General features: G+C 35.6%; 1 protein-coding gene across 4 annotated transcripts in view; it reads right to left on the reverse strand.

The window, feature by feature from the left end:
• CAMSAP2 (calmodulin regulated spectrin associated protein family member 2) overlaps positions 1-21,692 on the reverse strand; it is an 80,706-nt gene that overhangs the window by 17,465 nt on the left and 41,549 nt on the right. For 2 of the 4 annotated variants that reach the window (XM_021547215.4, XM_021547206.4), the window contains exons 4-8: positions 21,480-21,563; positions 15,534-15,566; positions 11,297-11,438; positions 8,048-8,187; positions 278-371 (exon numbers count right to left, since the gene is read on the reverse strand). In XM_021547215.4, the coding sequence (XP_021402890.2) occupies positions 278-371; positions 8,048-8,187; positions 11,297-11,438; positions 15,534-15,566; positions 21,480-21,563 (493 nt within the window). The remainder of the gene's footprint in view (positions 1-277; positions 372-8,047; positions 8,188-11,296; positions 11,439-15,533; positions 15,567-21,479; positions 21,564-21,692) is intronic. The other 2 variants (XM_021547231.4, XM_021547224.4) reach the window with 1 other exon arrangement.

Below are 21,692 nucleotides of genomic sequence, written 5' to 3' on the forward strand. Positions count from 1 at the left end.
TCAAGGCTTGTTTAGGTCAGGAAAATTTGCAAGGGATTATACCACAACAATTTAAATGAATTTTTGGTAACAGACAACAAAATCTAATTATGATTTATGAGATGAGATGAAATGAAGAGTTACAATGAAGAAAGAGAATTCCTTTCCTTCTTTAAGGGGAGTTGTACACTGCCAAATCCTGTTAATTAAAATATTCACTGCATCTGTGAACACAATGGCAATCTGTACACACACATATCAAAACATGCATATTAAGGCCAATCCATAACATAATTACCTTGGGGATGCACAACAACACGGGGTTGTACAAATGATGGCTTCACCACTTCAAACCACCAGAACAATTCTGCCATGAACACCATGTAATTGCTCTACAAGAAATAAAAAAAGAGATGGAGAGAAATTGATGTTAGAACACAAGCCTGCAAATAAACAGATTAAGCAGCATTTGGGACATGCCTGTTTCAGCCAGTTTACAATCTCCACTTATTTTACAATCTCCACTGTTTTTTTTAGAAAGAGAGAGCAGTACAACTGATCTGTAGCACCAATACATAACTTGACCAGATTGCAACCAATTGGGTTGAAAAGTTTCATAACAAGCATATGCTCAAGCCTGATGTCTTGCAGGGAGGGCAGAATGGGTGGAAAAAAAAGACTGCCAAAGACCAGCCTTTTTTATTAAAAAATAGCAGTGAAAAGCCTTTTGCAAGGATAGGCAATGCTTTTTTCAGATATTTTGAACATGAAATATATGGTAGCCCTTTGTTTTAGAAGGTGGAATCTGATTTTGGCTTTCGTGTTAAGTATGTGCTTTTGCTACACTTGTGAAGTTCTACCCAAATTTACAAGCTTTTAATGTAAAACAAAAAACAACAGAAAGACTTTCTTGACTGCAGGTTAGAACAAGGTTTTAGCTCCAAAGGTTTATGCTGCTGATATGTATGTCCTCTACTGTATGTTCCCATTATGAAAATACACAGTGTGAGAGCCACCAGATAAAACACAGGGGGAAAACAGATGAAAAGGAAAAAACAACTGGCGACAAACTGCATCAACAACAACAACCAATAGAGGAAAGCCAGGCAGGAGCAGTTGTTTCTGCTGCAAGAACACATGAGGAGTGCAAAAAGCCCAGAAGGTTGTTGGCTGTAAAGGCTAAGGAGTTCAGAGGCCGAAGCTTCTGCATCTTCAGTGCCACTTCATATCTAGAAATATCAACTGAAGGAGATCCGCAAATATCCAGGTTTGAGATGGCTCAAGCGTGCACAGACCTTTGTCACCAATCTTACAAAGTCTGAAAATGTAAACAATGCTTATACATTAAACTGGGAAACCATAATTAAACAACTTTTTAAAAGAGTTTAGTTCAAAAATTTGAAATGAAGATGTCATTCTAATTCAAAAACAAACCACAGGCATTAAGGATAAAAAAATAACTTAAAAATAAATAAAATATTTACTAAAAATCCTTTTATAATAAATGAGATAAACTCAATTCTGTGTCAGTATATTTACAAATATAATTTTGAGTATCTGTTTGACACTTTTGCTTCAGATTTATTTTTCCTGAAGATTTCTAACATTGATAAGCCTATATTTCAGCAAAGGGATACTCAGACCAAAAGCTACTCCTACACTGGTGAAGGGATCAGGCAAATATTGCAGAGTTATTACACAGAAGTTATAAATAGAATAGGAAAAACCCCATCGCTGTTTATTCAGCTTGACAGAACTGAATGAGGAAAAGTGCATAGCACAATCTTTTCCATTCAAGTAAATGTCAAGAATAGCATTTCAGTATCACACACTGATTTCATTAGGAAGCTTAAACCAAGAAAAACTCAGATGTACTTCTCAGACAAATGTGACTTTTAATACTACAATTTCAAAATACTATAAATTCTCTCTGAATAATTTTCCCCTGCCCTTGCCTCTCCTTAAACTTCCATATTTTTGACTTTATTTTTTAGCAAAAAATCATAAAATGTTCTAATTATAGCTTTGTCCCCATCCAAAATAATATTGCATTTAGATACTCCAATTTCTCATGTTTATGTTGAAATGCTGCATTTCAACAAAAAATAGACACACAATAGTGTGACTATTTTATGAAGGACAGATATTCCTTCTGCGAATATCTTCTATGCAGTTGTGAGCTGCTGCAAGACTGTTTTTCTAAAGCCACCAAAGCAGTATTTACTGAACTAAAAATGAAAGTGCTGCACAACCCACTGAGAACACAGGCTACTTTAGATGTCCAGTGGCGAGCCATCATGATGGAAATCACGTTTTCTCACAGGTTATTTTTAGTCAGAATGATCAAAGGGAAAGACTGATGATCAGTAACAATTTTTTTTTTTTAAAAACTAGAAGTGGGTCTGTAGTAATGTTGCTATCCAGGACTCAAAAGAATGTAGATATGACTTCTTTACATTTTTGCCTTGATTATGGTGACAGAAATTCTAACAACTTGCCATGTGATTATCACATGCACTTACACACAACAATATTCAGGAGCATAACAGTATTTTAACAGTAATAATAACTAAGGAAGCTCTGAGCAGTCCAGGCTGGCTCAAGACCCCTGAACAGCAGATGGCAGACTTGCATCTTCAGAGATCATTATTAGCTATACACTCTAAATAATTTAATCTCATTTAATTTCAAATACTTCAAATAAATTATGCCCTCCTAATTCCTGTAGATTTTAGATGTGTATATTTATAGAATAACCACAATATCATATACACAAATGATACATATAATTTGTTGTCAGACTTGCATCCACTAAAACTGGGTGTGAGAGCAGCTGTAGAAGCTTTTAGAATTTCTTTTTAAATGAACATAAAATACACTGTGAAATGATGCACATTAAAATCTCTGTTCAGTGGGCCAGGAAAGGTCATTCCAGTGAAAACGCACAGCTTTTTGGTTATACAAGTGCCAACATAAATGCTTCAAGACTGCAGAAAACTGGAGTGTCAGAAACTGTCTCGACAAGGCCAGACTACAGCTGTGTATAATCCAAGCACTACGAGTTTGTCCCCTGTCCTGCCACAGGCTAATAAATGCCACAACAACTCAGTTTTAAAATCCACTATGCTTTGTTTCAGACCAGAACTGAGAGGGAAGAGCGGCCAATTAACATCAGTGAACACAAACCATGCTGCTTCCCTTTAAATAATGAGTCAGGAACATTTGGTCCCTCTCAGGGAGAAATTGTCTCAAAAAACTGTTCCCTAGTTGAATCGTACTTTTAATTCCTCATCCTCAATCGTTTTAACCCAGCCAGATGGGAATGAAATGGCTGAACTGACTCCCACCACACATAATAAGTGCCTCACCAAGCACAGCCAGCTGCTCCCCCAAGTCCTTAAGGGGCTCCAGTTGCCAGGTCTAGCTGAGGTGAGCAGCCTGGCTGGCAGTTGGAGGGAAAGCTCTGCAACACGTGTGAACTTTGTGCAGCCCTGAATTTCTAGGATTTATCTATGCAATGTATTTGAACACTATTTTTCATGTCTCTGATGCTGATTACAGCCTCTGCTTATATTGTTTACAAATAAACACCATCAATATTACATCAGAAAGTACAAGCATTCAAAACTGCTCAAGTGCAAGAAGTATTTTTTAACATAAATCACAGAATCCTAGGTTGAAAGAGACCTTCAAGATCATCAACTCTTCAGATATCTTATACTCCTGTTCAATTCAGCAGTGAGGAAAAAAAAAAAAAAGAAATGCTGGATCTGAATCAAAAAAGATTTGACAGTGCAAATGTTTTTTCTGCCATTCTGGTTAGTAATCAGGTGCAAAAATAAGGTACCTATTCCATGTGCTTATTTATGATTCTGCACAGTTTGGAGTCTGGCCCACATCTAGGTCAGAGGAACGCCCCTTCAGCCAAGACACAGCAATCATCTCTCAGATTTGCGTCATTTCACGTTCTGAAAGCTTTCATTCTAACAAACATGCCTTCTGCATGAGCAGCCTCTACAGATCTCAGCACAGAGCAGCCAGAGAAGCAGCATCTGTGCTCAAGGACATGCAATCCCCCCTGTAAGAACCACGAGGCCACAGAACCCCATGGCCCTGCTGAGTGCCCAGGAACCCACACACTCCGAGCAGCAGGACTTGGCCTGCTCCTGACAGGACCAGCAGTTATTACAAGCAAAGATTGTATGTACATACAATTATATGTATATACACTCCCCAAGGGCAAATGGACCCCTTGAGAAAGTTTCTGCACATGTTCCTCAAAGCCACTGGTGGGCCACTATGAGCCCCTGCTTCAGGGAGACCACGGGGCTGGGCTCCAACCCAGTAAAAATGGCTCTGTGTGTATGTGCACGAGCTCTGTGAGCAAATGAGCGTTGTGTGTGAATGGTTATCTCTTAGTAATAACTGAGTCATGCTACTGATAATGGCAGTTGAATTAATAAAAAGTGTTCTAATAGTGTGATCTGAGTCTCATTGTCAATCCTCTACCAGTGAAGAGAGAATGTACACGTGTACATTGAATGAGTAGCAGAAATTTAGGATCACCATTTAGAAAACAAAACACAAACCCACACATTTGTACAGGTTTGGGTTAAAGGAACATTTACATTTACATTTACAAAAGACAATTAACAATTGATGCAAGTTCCCATGTAAGCTCTCAAATCATGGCAAACATTAAATGAATCCAACTGTCGGTCAGTCCCCTCTTTGACAGTTAACCTCCTAAATTACTTGTTCTTAGATCTGAAGACTATGGCCCTACTAGAATAAAGTGGCAGAGGATGATCTAAAATTATCAAGAATATAATCAATTACAACCAAAGATGTGTTTTTTAACTCTTTTAGAAATAATTTCCATTTATCTCATGTGACAAATGGAACATGTAAGATGTTTATTTTAATTCTTTCCTTTAGTGAACATAAAACATCCTTATAGTAATATACATTCCACTGGACATCAAAACACAAATGCTACCTACCTCCTATTATATGACAGTGCTAATCAACTGTTGGGACAAAGCAATAAATAAGTCTTTAGGGCTCTTCAGGGTGCTTCATACTTCTTCTGATGGCACCTTATGCAAGGTTTTCTACATCTACAAACTTGTTCTTTGAAAAGGCAATACAAGTGCATGTCAAGTCACAATAAAAAAGTTCCTTCAGCTTTGTGTACTTTCCCTGATACAGGTGAAGAACAAGATATTTAAAAATATATCCTGTCTGAAGATAAAACTGCTTACAGGAGAAGGGCAATCTGCACAACTAAAGACAGACTCAAGATTTCTACTATTTCCACTTGTTAAATATGCAGGGAGGATTCAGAAAACATTGTGATTATTTTTATGTAATCACTCTCTACTTGTGTTTGTCTGTCTCAAAGGAAAACAACCAAGAACCAGTATGGTCCCCTGTTGGTGCCTCAAGCATCCATGGAATGTATTGAAATATTTTTTCTTTAATATCAGTAGCCCTGCCTTAGTAAACATCTTATGAAGAACTTTACAAATGCATTTTTCTTAGAGGGGAAGAAATAGGCAATAAGAAGCAACAAAACTTTCTGCTCCCTTTGATTATGACACATTAGAGCTGTCTAGAATTCCAGACAAAGCTTATTTCTCCTCTGTGCTAAACCAGAACTAAGCCAACAGTTTCATCTGCTGGGAAATCTGAGAGCGTCTATCAAAGACTGGATGCTTAAGGGAAGTCACTGTGTTTCTGTGCAGTTTGATGGAAAAACCAAAAGCAGGCAGTGTCACCTTGGTCAAGTGCTGCACTAAATTTCTGCATCATATGCTATGTCTAAGCTCCCTTGATTTAATGTACCAGGGCAGTGCAGGGTGCCCTGGGAAGAACGTAAGGTATGCAGTTTGTGCTGATCACTTAAGAAGAGGTTCTGCTCTCTTCCTTCTCAAGAACCAGCAGCAAGCCAGGATACCTACTGTAATTTCTAGGACCACACAAGGCACAGCACTGTAATTCCAAAAACTCTGCTGTGATTTTTTTCTTGAGGCTTTTTCCAGTAAGATATCAGCAATTGGTATTTTTTACTTTTTCTGTCACCACTATGAATTCTGTCACCACTAAGAAATTTTTAAGCCAAAAGCACAGTGGCACCTACTGTGCAGTGTGGGCCACTCTGAAAACAGACAGGAATTTCTACTGATTAATGAACACACACCTCTATAAATCCTAAGACTTCATACTATGTACATTTTGTAGGCTGAGATGAGTAACTCAATGTGCAATATTTAAAATATCCATTCACAATGTTTTTTTAAAGTGACAATAAAATTCACTGGAGAATAAACATTTATTAAAACTAACTCTAATTAGATGCACTGGAAAACTGAGGAGGAACTCCTTTAACAATGAATTTATTTTTAAAACCAATTAATCCTTAACACTGGAAAAACAGAGTTTACAGCACTAGCTGAAGTTTCCATACCAAGTTTTGGAAGAAAAACTTGGCAGTGTTGCTTGGTGGCATTTACATCTAAATAAGCATCCATGCCACAGCAACTTGTAAAAACATGATCACAAAAGGGCTTTCTCAGATCTAGAAATACTCTAACTCTTTGAAAGAACTCTAAATCCTATCCAACCAGTGTTCAGAAACAGCAAAATCACTGTTAAAAGTACAAAGTCTGATGCATTGAGATACTGACAAAATATTTACTATGTTTTTTATTTTATTTAAGCTTTTTAGTGCATACTGGTTTGAAAAATAATGCAAGCCATTACTATAAAAATGGTATGACTCATTGTCATGAATCAAAACAAGAATGATCAATTGCATTTATTCCATGTAAGCAAAGAGAAGCCATCAAAATGCAGTGAAGGAGTCCTGCTCCAGACCCCCGAGTGTGGCTGTAGCACCAGGAGGTGCAGCCAAGGCAGACTGCAATGCAGCAGACTTCAGCAGCATGTAGGTAGATCATGCATGTGAAATTCAGCAGCACCAAAGGCTGACTGAAAGCACCCACTACACAACTTTGCATACACAAAATAAACCAGCAACAGCTACGTAGTCTAGACTTAGGTCCTACTGCCCTTACTCACCCTGGCAGCTCATTACTTATTTGAAAAGGATTGGGCTCAACCCTACAGGAGACAAAGCTGTATTCAAGCTATAGCCTCTGTGACTCTGCTTGTGAGATTGCTAGAAAATCATAAAAGCAGTGAAATGACCCAGATATTTAGAAAGCAATTACATCCCATCTGCAATGGATATGCTGACTTCAGAAAAATAATATTTCATTCCCTAAAGGCAAGCCAACAAGAATCTTAAGCAAATGAAGTGCATTTTTTATAGAAGAAAGTCTTGGTGAAACATAATAATGGAAAATTAAATTTACAATTAGGCAAGAAATCATTCAGTTGCTCCTTTTCATTCTTCACAGGCTTAAAGAATTACAGAATAATGGTTTATTTTCCTTTTTCTAAAAAAGTAAAATCTTAGATGGAATACACTTAATTGCTTATTCAAACAACTGTATTTGTTGAAATTGTGTTACTGCTTGTATTTGGGGCATCAAGCCATTGGTTTTTCAAAAAATTTAACCCAGAAAGTTACACTTTTACAAAAGTGAAAGAGCTTTAATATTAAAACCCATTAAATTGTGTATACAGAAATGAGTAAGAACAGTGAGTAATAATTCCATAAACAATTCCTCAATATTTCCACCCTTTGTTAAAGCCTTGATACATTGAAACTAATGCAGATCACTATAACATTTCAATAGAAATATTGCATATTACAGACTTCAACCATTAAGTAATAAGAAAGAAGATAAAGTGGGAAATAGTTTTGCACAAAATCAAAGTTTTTACAAATCCTTTCACAAGTGCTTTTTTAAAAAATACTTTGAAATTACTAGGAAAACATAATGGCCAAAAGAAGGTGGCTTTTCATTCTGCTGAAATTTGTGTCTTGCATGCTATGACACAGGAGAAGCCACACAGCAGCAGACTAAAAAAGACTAAACATATCATTAACAAAATAATTCTGTGCATGTTGCTTGCAGTTTAATTATTTTATTTTTACCTTTATTGAAGAAGCTGCATAGAGCATATCCTCAAGACTGAAATGGCAACACTGGTTGAGGTATTCCTGACAAAATTCTTGAATCAACTGTAGATTGTACAGGCTGTCGGCTAAAGACATTGTATCTTTCAAACAAATATCTAAAAAGGAAGAAAAGAAGCAAATATTAAATACAACTACAGATTTGCAAAAAAATAGTTTTTGGCTTTTACAGATTCAGAAGCATTTACTGGATAATTTCAGACAATTTCTGCCCCACTCCTCCCCACCAGAGACTTTTATTTTTCTAATTCAAAAACAAAAGAAATTATTAATTTATGTTTTATCTTTGCATTTTTAAATATTTAGATATTTTTGTGAAAAATATTTTTTTTTCACTGTTGAGAAGTGAATTTGTTTCTGTTTTGCCTTTTGTGAAAAGGTAAAGTTATTCTCTCACGTCTACTATTTCCATGTAATGAAAAAATACAATTAATCACTAATATATTTTTTTTAATAATTAGATTTTCTATAGAGCAATGGCAGTAAGAAATAAACACATTTTTGCATACATTTCTCTGTACATATTAGTTCTTTGTCTTTAAACAGGGACCCAAGAGCACATTTTAGCATCAACAAGCCTGGATCTTCACAAAAAACCAGCCTGGTCTTAGGTATTCATGTTTGTGGATTGAGATGTTTGAGATTTTCCAAGGAGCTGAAGGCTGTTATATGAATTATCACTCTCTGTTTGAAAGTGCTATTTAAATACAAAGAAGTGGTGGCTGTGAACAGACTTGTGTAGTTACACAGTATTCTCTGACTAGTATTTAAGCCCAAATAGTCTCTGTTCTCTTTTTATAACTGCATCTTGGAAAGGTAAGTAGCAATAATAAGTACCATGAAAAAAACTAGTCCTCTTAAAAAAAAGGACTGAAGAAAATAATTAAATATACTTCCAGAGCATGCATCAGATTTTATTCCTAAATCAACAATGTATAACAGAACTCCACATATGTTTTGAATTGTTAAGGACAAAAGGTTTCTTCATAAAAGGAATCTCCTTTGATCCCAGCAGGTTAAGGATTCCCACACTGAAGAAAATCAGACATAGTCCAAATCCACAGATGATGCTCAATAGGACTAAACTGACTGAAATGAGATTAAATTCAGAAATGCAAAATGTGAAGTCATAGATTTGAATCTAATAAAATTCTAATGTGATTCACTGACTGAAGGTGATATGGAGCAGGGAGTTATCAGGTATTAGCCAGTGTAAACATCTGTGCCTTTGGCGTCATGCAGCTATGGAAAAAACAAACATGATGATAAAACCTATCAGAAAACTCATTTCCAGCAGTGACACAGAAGCACTGCACAAGGCAGGAATGCAATGTCAATCTGGATTTTTCTGTACAATTACAACAATCCATAGTCAAGAATGGTAAAACTGGACAAGCTGCAGAGAAGACTACTGAGGATAACAATGAAAATGGAAATCCACTTCAGCAAGGGAGACTGAAAAGGCTTGGTTCAGTAGCCTGGGCTAAAACAAGAGGAAGAAAACAAATAAAAAATGTGAACATCAGATTAGAAGCTATTCAAACCAAAGGATACTGCTGCAGGAACAACAAAGGCACGTAAGACAGGTTAAAGGCACACTTAGGTAAAAACCAAGAATGAAATTTAAAATCATGTAAAAAAGTGGAATAGTGGGTAAGAAGAGTATTGATTTTCAAGAGTGTGACAGTTTTAAGATAGAACAAGATAAATTCATTAAAGGGATCATATAGTTTTGTACAATAGTCAAATTCTTGACTCAATAGGAGTCCTTTCTAGTTCTGTATTCCTTCAAGGAAACCTAGATTTGAAAGTGAAATGAAGACTTAATGAGAAGAATTTATCTATTTCAGACTACAGAGAACCCTGGAATACTTTTTTCTTTTTTGTTAATGCATATTTAAGCATTTTTGCATATGTATTTTTATTACCTGCCTTCTTCAGTTTCAGTACAGAACCAAATCTCAGTAAAATTCAACATGCATCAAAAATTGTATTACCTAAGTACAGGGAAGATGAACAAAATCTTATTAAAGTGTTTCCAGTTGCTTTGGAGTACCTTTGAATTTATTTCTGAGACAATGACATGCACATTTGTATCTTTAGGGAAGATGATGTCACCTAACAAGAATATTAAAGCTAAAGTTCCAAAGATGATGTGTGCCTTGCCCTGTTCAAAGCCAGGTGCTGGAGGAAGGTGCAGGTCACGCAAGGCACACAAGACCTTTCAGAATGTTCTCAGCCATGCTGGAACAGGACAGAGGCACCAGGTGTTACCACAGTCAATACCACCCAAGTTTTAACTCTTCCCTAATCATATATAATAGTATGCATTTGGCTGCAATGTTTATGTAAATTGAAAGTTCTATTTATCAAAATTCTCATGCTGTAGAAGAAAGGTGAATGAATGCATCTTTGTGCCTTTCATCTTCAATGCCTCCTGTGCTGGAAGCTCCCTAAAAAGTGGTTGTGAATATGAATTCCAGATTTCAGTCCTTAGCAAGCTCTAATTCCTTCTTCATATTCCTGTATTTCTCAGGATGTTTCTGTATAAGTGTTCCCACGACATCAAAGGTATCATAGAAAGAACACAGGCAGAAAATGATGGGTGTTAGCTGCCAAGACATTCTACAGCTCTTAGTTGCCAAGAGGAAGGTATAGCTTTACCAGGCTGCAGAGCAAAAGGATGAGATGAAGCTGCTCATCATCACAGACAATTGCTTTTATAGAACAGCATGACACCAATACAGTCTACACTACACATTTTTGGTTACTCTATAAATGATCCAGGTAGGTGTCAGGTGAACTAAAAGCCCAGAATACAGAGCAACTATTTGCCATGCAGTGAAGCTATGCAGAACCTAACTCTAAACGCTGTTTTACCTGTATGTGATTTTACCTGTATATGTTCTACTTTATATGTTTTATCTGTAACTGCTCAGATGCACAGAAAGCACTTATGCAGCTTCAAGAATAAGAGTTTTGCAGGTAGTTTCAAGTAGGTTTATTTTAGTGTGGCAAAATAAAAGCAAGCACACCAGGGAAGGACATCTGGGCTCCTTTTATTTAAATGTAAAAAGAAATAGGCCCAAAGTTTATATTAAACCCACCACATTCAAATTATGCCTGCTGTATACTGCACAGTTCTCAAACACAAACATTTAAACTTTTATGGCCGCATATACAAGCCGAGAGACATGGCAGACATACCCTCCAGTTTAATGATATCTGGGCAGTAGAAGTGGATCAGGGCTGCTAGAGCACAACCATCTGTACCATCCTTCAGCAGATTCTCCACCAATGGAATGCAGGGCAGCTGTTTCAGCAACGTTTGTTCCTTCCGGTAACGAGCCTACAATTTCAAATGGAGAAATTTAGAGAAACAAAAGCTCTGAAACATATGAAGAAACGTATTCATACTGTTAGTGAAAAAGCAGTATTCAAGAAATAGCTGAATAGTCTCAGAATTTATTTCCTAAAACTATTCATATCATGCTACATTTTGAACAGGATAATATAATATCTAATATTCTAATATCTAATAATTTCTTAATAATATCTAAGAGGAAAGGAACAATGCTAATACTGAGCTTAGTCTTCAAAATTATCAAGTTTTGATGATCTCTCTATAGCACACTAATCTAAATAATATTCTATACCTCAAATAAAATTTAACAGTCATTATTATACAATCAAAAATTATCTATGTGCAAACACAGTGAGACAAGTCCTTAGCTACTGCGACTTCAGTTTACTGATAAGTCATATGACTCAAGTTAACACACCTAAGTATCTTGCCCAAAATCTTATTCATATAACTGACTTAATGACAAATTCAGAAACAAGGAAATCTGCATTTGATCAACTCCATTTTTGTTACTAGCCTGTGTAAGCCATAAATATAGAGAAATATTAATGGTCAACTGTTATGCTCATGAAGTGATCCAGCAATAAATGGAAATATTTCAAAATTCAGTTAGCATATAAAGAGATCATTAGATTAGAGTATCAATATAGCATTTATCTGCAGTGAATATATTTTCAATGGGTTGTGGGGGTTTTTTGTGATAGCAGAGGAAGGCTTACTGAAAAAAGTGACTTAACATCTTTCCTATTTTTTTCCACATCTTCCAGGGAAAACAAACAGAAGTGGAAGAAAGTGGTATAGATTTTCATTTGTTATTATTATTTACCAAGACCTTTTTAAAACAGTAATGAAGGGTTACTGCTGTATTTACACTACAGAACTACTTACAAGCAGTAGAGTGTTTCTGAGTTAATATTATGCTATTTAAATACATCTATACACACTGAACTGCAGGTCTTTCTGTAGGAACTCTCAGAAGTCTTTGTGAAAATCACTCTTCCCAGCAATGCTAAAACTGACTGTTCCTACCTCCTACTCTCCCACCTTTTGGCTGTGCTGGAGCAATTGCTGTAGGAACTGTACCAAAACCATTGGTCCAGCTACTCTCTCCTCCTTTGCTTCTGCAGTGAATGAGTGCATGAGCAAGGAGGGAGGTTTTTTGGGGGTGGGAGGGGGTAGGAATTGTTTAAGCCATCTGTGCATGCAAAAAGGTCTGTGGAACCACAGACTAACCCTCAGGGCTGTACTTACTGTCTCTGGATTTCTGTCAAGGATCACGTGGCATTATTTTAGTGAATGTCAGCGTCCCCTAACTGGCCTAAGAACTAAAAGCCTAATCTGGCAACAGCAGCCACATCAGTTCTAGAAAAAAAATGGGCCCAGAGAGCTTATACCTCAACCAATTAATATTTTAAAAACCCCTGAGACTTAGTTGTTACTTCATGCTTTTAGTGTAGTCATATTTGTGCACCAAATACGCTTTATAAAAATGAAAATCCCATTTTTGTGTGCTAGAGGAAACATTAACACCAAACAAAAATCATGTTCCTGCTATGCATTATTAATATTCTTTTCTCCATGTTCTTAATACTCCCTGGTATCTCTAATGAAATAGGCCAATTATAATTGTAGTGAAAGTTTAATCTCTCTCACTCTGTTCCAATCCAGTGACCCACTATGATGAAAATGCTCTAAGTTTAAAATTCCATGATATTATGTCCAAGTATGTCCTCCTCAACATGATTGAAATTAAGTCTATGAAATACCACAATTTAATTATGATTAAGCATCAATAATGGTAACAGATACAGGATACAGATGGACTGAATATCATGTTTCTACAATCTCTGTTTAATTTATACATTCTTTTGAATAGTATCTTTTAATGGAGTATTCAAAAATATTTGAAATTGACATTATAGTGGTATTGCACAGTAAATCCTGTGAAAAAGTACACTGCACTTTGAAGATGCCTTCACTGGCCTCATGAACAGTGCTCACCCATGCTAGTAACTGTCATATCTTTGAAGTGGACACAGAGGATTTAAGTCATTGTAGAGAATGCTAGGCACATTACTTCAGGAAAGATAAACTCACATAACCTGATCTGCTAGGTTCATTAGTGTACAGCAGGCATCATGTTTCAATTTGGTTGAAAAGATAAAAGAAATTCTACTGAGAAAATGAAAGCACTGGTAATTGCACTGCATTTTAAATAAACTTCCATTTGAAAAACTTCTCATCAGCTGCAGTGTTTGCTACTAAATATATATATATGCAATAATGCAAAAGATGAACTTCTACATTATAAAGTTCTAGAGCTAATTGAAACACAAATGTTAATACAGGCATCTTGTTTCTGAGATTCTAAACCATCCTGATTTAGCATCTTTGAGCTTACTCCACTTAACCTAGTCTAGCTATAGTTGAGACACTTGCCTAGAAACAAGGTCAGCTAAAGATGAACGAACAGCACACCAGCTGCTCTCTCATAAGTGCTTGTGTGTATTCAGAGCTAATCATTAACAATGAATGCTCTTACACATTTACCATACAGTAGATGACATGTTATAAATGTACTTATCAGAGTTTTTAGCTGCCTCTCCAGTCAGGAATATCTGTCACTATGAGATGTGCTCTATTCTAAAGGGGAGAGACAGAAGACTTGCTGAAGTGATAGAGCAGCCTGAGTATTATCAGTAGCACTTGGGGTTTAACTGCATCTCTACTGAGCTAACAACACAAAGTAATATAAATACCACTAGTTCAAGTTGTTTACAGATAACTGGCAGGCAAACTGGAGTTAGCTTCTCAACAGATGGAGTATTGCAGAGTTGAATATCATTTTTATGCAAAGGAAGGTACTCACTAGTAAACCAACACCACAGACAAAAACAACACAGACATTCTGAAACTGTTTTCAAATAGCCTTACTTTGACAAAATAAAACAAAAAAAATTGTGATATCATGGTCCATCTTATATTTTTTCTGCAGCATTCCCTCCAAGTAGTTACACTACCTTAACTCCAAAACAAAATTAAAGGGCTGTACTGTGAAGAGCAGAGTATCTGTGTGTCAGAAGAGTAATAGATCCCTTTATAGAGACTGTCAGGAGTCTCAACACTGCTCAGGCTGCTGGACATAGTAGCTTTAAACTACTTTGCCAGACACAGAGTAACTTTTCTTGTTTCTCTACATGCAACAGCCTTGTTATTTTCAATTTATTTTGCAATGTATGAACAGTGTTTCATTAGTTACGGCAACAAATATCTGAGGGACTGCTAGATCAATTATTTGGTAATCTTTAGAGCAATGATAGATGGGAATTAGATCTTTGGAGTTCAGATCAGAAGTATGCAATTCTGCATATACCTGAACAGCTGTTCCCAGCCAAACCTTGCCAAATAGACAACCTGAATGCAAATCAAGTGTGAATTCCTACATGATAGAGGAAAGCAATGATAACCCCAAGGTGGCACAGCACAGAGAAAACAAACTTTATATTATTGCAGACATGAAAAAAACTGTTTTATTACTTTTAATGAAATTATAGGCTCACTAAAAGTAGGCTGCTTTGGGTCATTTTGTGTGGGGAGAGCTTAACAGCAGTCTTAAATCAGCTGAAAAAATGGGGAATTCTAGATTAATGCTGTAATGATTGCATATGCTTAGAATAAATAAGATTTCAGATTGCATGTAGCATCAACAAACAAAGCTACTTCTGCAAGTCTCTTTTTAGAAGACAAGTGATATAAAATAGTATGTGTTTACTGAAAGTTTACAAAAATGTAATTTATAATTGTTCATTGGACATGAATTAATAACAGGTAGCACTGCCTTGTACAAACCCACTGACTGCTTGAAAAGTAATTCCTAATCCAGCATCATATCTCACATTTCTTTTGCACAGATTACCTTGCAAAACAGGCTTCTGCAGGTATGCACTTCTTTGCAGGGCAATCTCTTACAAAATTATCTCATACAGATAAATTAAATGAATGATTAGACTAGCATGACATGGACAAAGCCATTCCCAAAATAAGCAACTTGATCAAAGTGAAGCAGTTGGGCAAACTTACAGGAACCAGTTTCCAAAACCATTTGGTAGGAGACTTCAGAGGAAGCAGTAGAAAAAAAGGATAAAAGCAAAAAGCAAAGGGGAAAAAAAAAAAGGAACATTTTATCAGATTTCATAAATTACTTTTATAAAGCAATTTTCTTTAACATTCTCAGTTTTGTATAACTGTGCGTTGTAATTTAATGGCAAGCATAAGTGCACCGTAACCTCTGCATATTGAACTAATTAGCAGCAATAACACTGGAGAAATATGTCTGCACTCTTTGTAGAGCAATGTTATAATTTTCCCACATGAACAGCTAAGATTGTCAGATCAATGCAGTTTTATGAAATGCTTTCACACATCTAATTGTACTCTACATATGCAATCTGACTGAAGAATTCATTTGAGACTTGAAGTCATGATATCACAAGTATCAAAATGAACTCCAGCAGCACACATGGGGAAGCAAGGAAGCTAAAGCAATGAAAAAAGGCATAAACACACTGTAATACAGTACACCCAACTGCAGTGAAGCTTGTGTTAGTTTCTTCAAGCCAAACAGTAACATTCAACAATATTTTTGAACAATCATATGACAGTTTTCAGGACAACAAGAGGTACAGGCAGTTATATTTTTACAATGACAAATCACATTAGCATCAGCTGCATGATGTGCAATGACCTGAAATGTAGACAGAGTTTTGACTACTGGCAGAGGAATTATCAGAACTAATACATAAACCTCTCAACTCCTACACAATCAAAAACATACTAATCTGAATCACACTGATTTTTTTCTGCAATTTTGTGGATTACTCTGGCATAATACTTCTAGTACTAAGAAGAAAAATACTATGTACCAGTAATATAAATACACACAGAAAATGTCACCACTCCATTGATTTAATTGTAGAAAACTAAAAATCAAACCCACTACTAAAGTGCAGGAAACAATTTATTTAGTTTTTAATGAAGATAAATATTTTCTGGAAATGGTAAAAATGTAGTTTAAAACTACCACGGAACAAACTGCTATGGAACCCTATTATTTTATATAGTTGTTAAAATACTGTGCTTCTATAAAACCTTGAAAGCAACTGTAGTAATGATACAGAGCTTTTATGGAAAAAAGCTATTGTGCACTAATGGGTGTGCAGTAATAACACAGCTATTCTCAACATCCTTCTCCTCCATTTCAGTATATTGTAGCAGGAAAGAATCCCAAAGGCACTTAGAAGAAATCAGCTACAAGATGCATGTCAGTGTGTGGCTCTGGACATTTCTGTCACACTCATTACACAGGATTCAGTTTCTCTTAATCTCACCGAAAAATAGTCAATATATGGAAAACCATGGAAATTTGAAAACAAATTATCTTAATTTTCAACTACAATCAGGAATTGTAAACCGTATCATAGAGCAAAGTTTTGGCTAAATTGGCTGAGATCACACCTAGGCTGCCTATTATTCTATTTAACACTGACAGGAACATTGTTCTTGCATTTATCAAAGTGAAGTGTATTTCAGAACTGCACTCAAAAAGTCCACCAATGTCTATTTAATGTTAGGCTGAAGAAGTACTCTTTGGAAAAAAGCAGACATTAATTTCAATTCCAAGGACCAGCTCTCCCTAACAGTAACAACTCAAAACCACAAATCCAATATATATTTTTATTTACCCACTTGGTTGAAACTGTGATTGATATGACTATGAATATGCTTCCAAGGGGTGAAAGACTTTTAAAATTTAAATTCAAACATATCATAAGATTTATAAGTATACATTCTCTAAGGCCACATAAAGGAAAAGAGATTAAAGAAAAGCTGAAGTCTCTTGGACAACCTGGGAATTCACTGGCTGTTGAACTGTCATTTCAGATCAGCAAGAATAAACTTTTTTGCCCTGGAACTTCACAAAAATTATTCACTATGAAACAAATTAAGCAAAGAATCCTGGCTGACTTCTTCCCAGTGTTTAAAATAACACCAACAAAATAAAAGCCCACAAAACAACCAACCAACAAAAAAAAAGCTGAACAAACAAAATAGTCCCACAGGTTGAGACCCTACGGCTTTACACTGATTTTTTTTATTCCCCCTAACAAAAAGTTTGAAACATCGCTATGATAAATTTATTTCCACATAAAGTCATCTTATGATGCCAAAACATGATAGTCATGCCTTTCATTAACTGCTTGTTTCTGCTGTCTTCCTTGCACCATCATTTGTATTCATGCAGCTGTGCACTGATTGGATCAAGAAGCTGATTCTGCTGCAAACTTTTCTTCTTGACAGGTTAGCTTTTGGTAGCAGTGTGGATTTATGAAACATTAAAGTCTAGTGGAAAGGGGAACTACAGTGTTAGTGTTTTACCTTCACACAAGAAGTTGCACTGTTTAAACTGATCTTAACAAAGAGTCTGAAGAATCCAGGTACTTAAATGAAGTTACATTTGTTTCTCTCATAGGATTTGCATTTGACTTAAATATGTTAAGACTGATTCAGTCTAAACCACAGAAGAACAACATGTTTTTGGAAAAGCTCCAACTACACTACTCCAGCAATTTAACCAGTGCAACTGTACATTCACTACATATTATTTAGTGGAAGCCTGAAAATCAAACCTATTTACTACAAAACTTGAAATCCTAATTCTGTAAAGAGATGCAGAGACTCTACCAGAAAAAGATGAGGTTACCACACATCACCAGCTGATCAAGGTCCAAGAGGACTACCTGGAACTAAAAATCATACACACTCCTTCCTCTCTTATCTTCTATAGACAGCTAGTAGCAGAAGACAGGGAAAGAAAACAAAAGCAACCTCATAATCTGTTAATACTGATTTTATCTATTTTATTTTATCTATAGAAAACAGGTACATCTTATCATTTGTAGTATCCAGTAATCTGTATTTGATGTTTAAACCTTTTGTAAATGTATAAATTTACTCTTCATTGCAAAAAGCTTAATCACAGTTCTATAATAACACATAACACAGTTTGGCAGACTTGAGGGCTACACGGAAATTATTTTTCAGAACTGATTATTTAAAAATATACATGTAATCTTTCTTTCACCTTATAGGCACCTAATTTTCCTGCTTCTTGGCCAGAAATTAAACCTAAAGAAGAGCTTTCCCTATTGACTAAAATTATGTGTTCTTCCCACATTTGCTTGGCCATCTCTAATCAGCAGAAGGGGCATTCAGAATTTAAATTTAGTTCAGATTCAAGACCTGACCATACCTTGGGAACTCTAAAACTTAAATAAACAAAGGTTTTGTCTAGAAAAGGGAGATAGCAAAACTTCTTAAATTTTCATATAGAGTTTACCATTTGAACTGCTAAATGCCTTGGTAACATGGAGAACATAAAAAGTTCCAGGCTTAAAATTATGGTGGAAGACAGAAAAGCTGAACAATGGATAATTCTAGTTCCCCTTCATGCTAAGCCTTAAAAAACAAATAGAAGCAGCAATTAGAAATTTAAAAACATCAAAGAAAGAAAATAAACCAATTCAGATACTAATAATTAAGCTATAACTGTAATATGAGCATAGACAATGCTAAACATAATATACATAAGCATAGTTTAATTTTTCTAAAAAGTGGAAAATCATGTAGTAGGGCTTTAGGTGATACAATTTACCCTGGCCCATCTTTTTTAAATCTAATACCTATTGTTACTAATAATTAAAGCCAAGCACAACATGCCATGAAAAATTAGGTATGTATTTCTACAAGACCCAAACCTGATACAGGAATTCAGCTACAGTTATCTCCCAGCTTTGCCAATACCATCAGTGGTTCTGTGCTTTTAAAGGAACACATGATACAATATGGAGACAGATAATCAGTGTAAAACACCTGGGCATCCAGGAATGAACACGAAGAGATGCTTGACAGGAGCCACATGATAATTTAACAGAAACTCCTGTTAAAAATGCTTCTGAACTTGATTTGATGCAATGGACTCATTCAGTGCATCTGCATTAGTTTTCATTGTAAAGCCAGCATTCAGTACAATCCTCAGTTAGGAAATACAGGGTTTAGTTGGGATGTTTCATGTGTTTCTAAACCTCAGATATTTGCATGCATGCAATGACTATTACCTTTAGGAAGAATAAGTGGAAACTTGGTAAAAACTGTGAGATATATAACTAAAAGAAAAGCTGAGATATCAGAGCAGTAAATTAACCATCAGTTGAACAGTTTCTCAAAGAAAACCTGGAGTTAAATAATCCTCATGGTAATACAACCCCCAAGCACAGAATACCTTACTTGACAATGTAATTTATGCAGCTGAATCACTAGTGAGGTAAAAAACATAATTTGTATCTGGGATAATAGTATAATAAATTCAGTGTACAGAAGAGAGTGCCTTAAATATATGCTTTTTCCATGATATGACAACTGTTGCATGATTTTGCTATTTTGCATTTACCTTGGCCAACAAAACCAGGCTCTTGTGTTCTGTTACAGCTTCACAAATCATCTAAAACACCCCAATACCATTTTTTAGGTAAATGTGTTATTCCCCTGTGTCCATTTATGGGATCAGTTACAGACTATATAAATCTTTTAATAAACTAAAATTTTTATAATTTTACTTCTAATATAAGTTGCAAACTATAAGTGAAAATAAATACTACTGAATTTTTACAAATACAGATAATTTTATGGAATTGCTCTGATAATAGTTTTCACTTTGATATATATTTTTTTATCATACTAAGACACTCATGCAGTTTTGATTTTCAAAAATGCTCTCATCTTTCCAAGTGACCTACAAACCACATTAAACATCCTACTATTATTTTCAGGAAAAAATAAAACCACTAGAGGACAGAGGAACACAAGTTATCTCCCTGGCCTCTGTTTACTTTCTTTTATCTAAATTTGTGAAATAAACTTGCCAAGGACATCTTATTCTCCAGATTTCTATGCTTCTATCACTACTGAACAGAGTTTAAATTTTCCATGGCAGGGTATATGCACCAGGGCCACAGTATTATTGTAACAACCACCATTTTCTTTTGCTGAGTCACATTACCCTTCATTGGCATCCTTATATTTAAAAAAAACCCTACAAATGCAAAGATATTCACTACACTCATGCTTTTTGAAGCTGAGCATCTAATCCAGGCTGGTAACCTGCCACTCCCTAAGAGTGGCAGTGAAAAGGAGGCAGCATCTTAGGTGAGAACAGGCCAGGCTGGGAAGGAGGATTACAGATTTGCAGCAGCTTGGAAATCTGCTCTGCATTCATGGGCTGGGATAAGACTAAAAGGTGTTCAGACCGATTACCAATTCTTCAGTAATAATTTTATCACAATAGGGTAAAGGATCTTTCTGAAGCAAGGAATTTTACATACTCTGGAACTCTCTGCTATCCCTACGTATTTTGATGGGCACATAATGCTATTTAATTAACCAAGCTCTGCAAACAAAAAAAAAAAAAAATCCTGGCAGGAAAGGGAATCAAACATAATCTGTTTTTATTGTATAGATAATAAAACCTGTAATCAACCACTATTTTGGATCGTAGCCAGAGCAATCCTTCTCATGATATCATGCACAGATCTCTCTTTTGACATTCATGAAATACACAAGGAAAAAACTATTAGAAACCATGAAAAAGAAGTTCTGGTCTTTTCTCAGATCTATCTGGGGTTTTAATTCACTCAAAGGTAGTCATTATTCTTAAATTCCTTAGCACAAATGTAACAAATGTTTCCCTGCCATCAAAGATTCATTTGTCTGAAAGGACAACTGGTTATAAAAAGTGCAACTCTGCTAGTTTTACTTTTAAATGCATATTTTCATGAAAGTGATAAAACTAATAATGAAATGAATACTACAAGTTTGCTTTCTTTAACAAGCAGTTAAAAGCTCAATGTCTGCAATGTCTGTTCACTGATAATTGCTTGTTCTTGTTTAAAATATTTTAACTCCTCCACCTACCTTTTGACCTCCTGCAGATTCTGCACTGTGATGCTCTTTTAGTTTTTGTTCCTGCTCCATTATGTCTTTCAAATGTTCATTTACCTAGAGACAAAATAGTTCATTCAGTTGTCTGTTCTAAGAAACAAGTCACAGAAATTAGAAGTTCTTCAAAAGGTCTATAAATCACAAACACAGCACTAAAGAAATAAACCAAACATTTTAAAGTGTAGC

Source organism: Lonchura striata, chromosome 8 (assembly GCF_050655825.1).
Source record: "Lonchura striata isolate lonStrDom1 chromosome 8, ASM5065582v1, whole genome shotgun sequence".
NCBI lineage: Eukaryota > Metazoa > Chordata > Aves > Passeriformes > Estrildidae > Lonchura > Lonchura striata.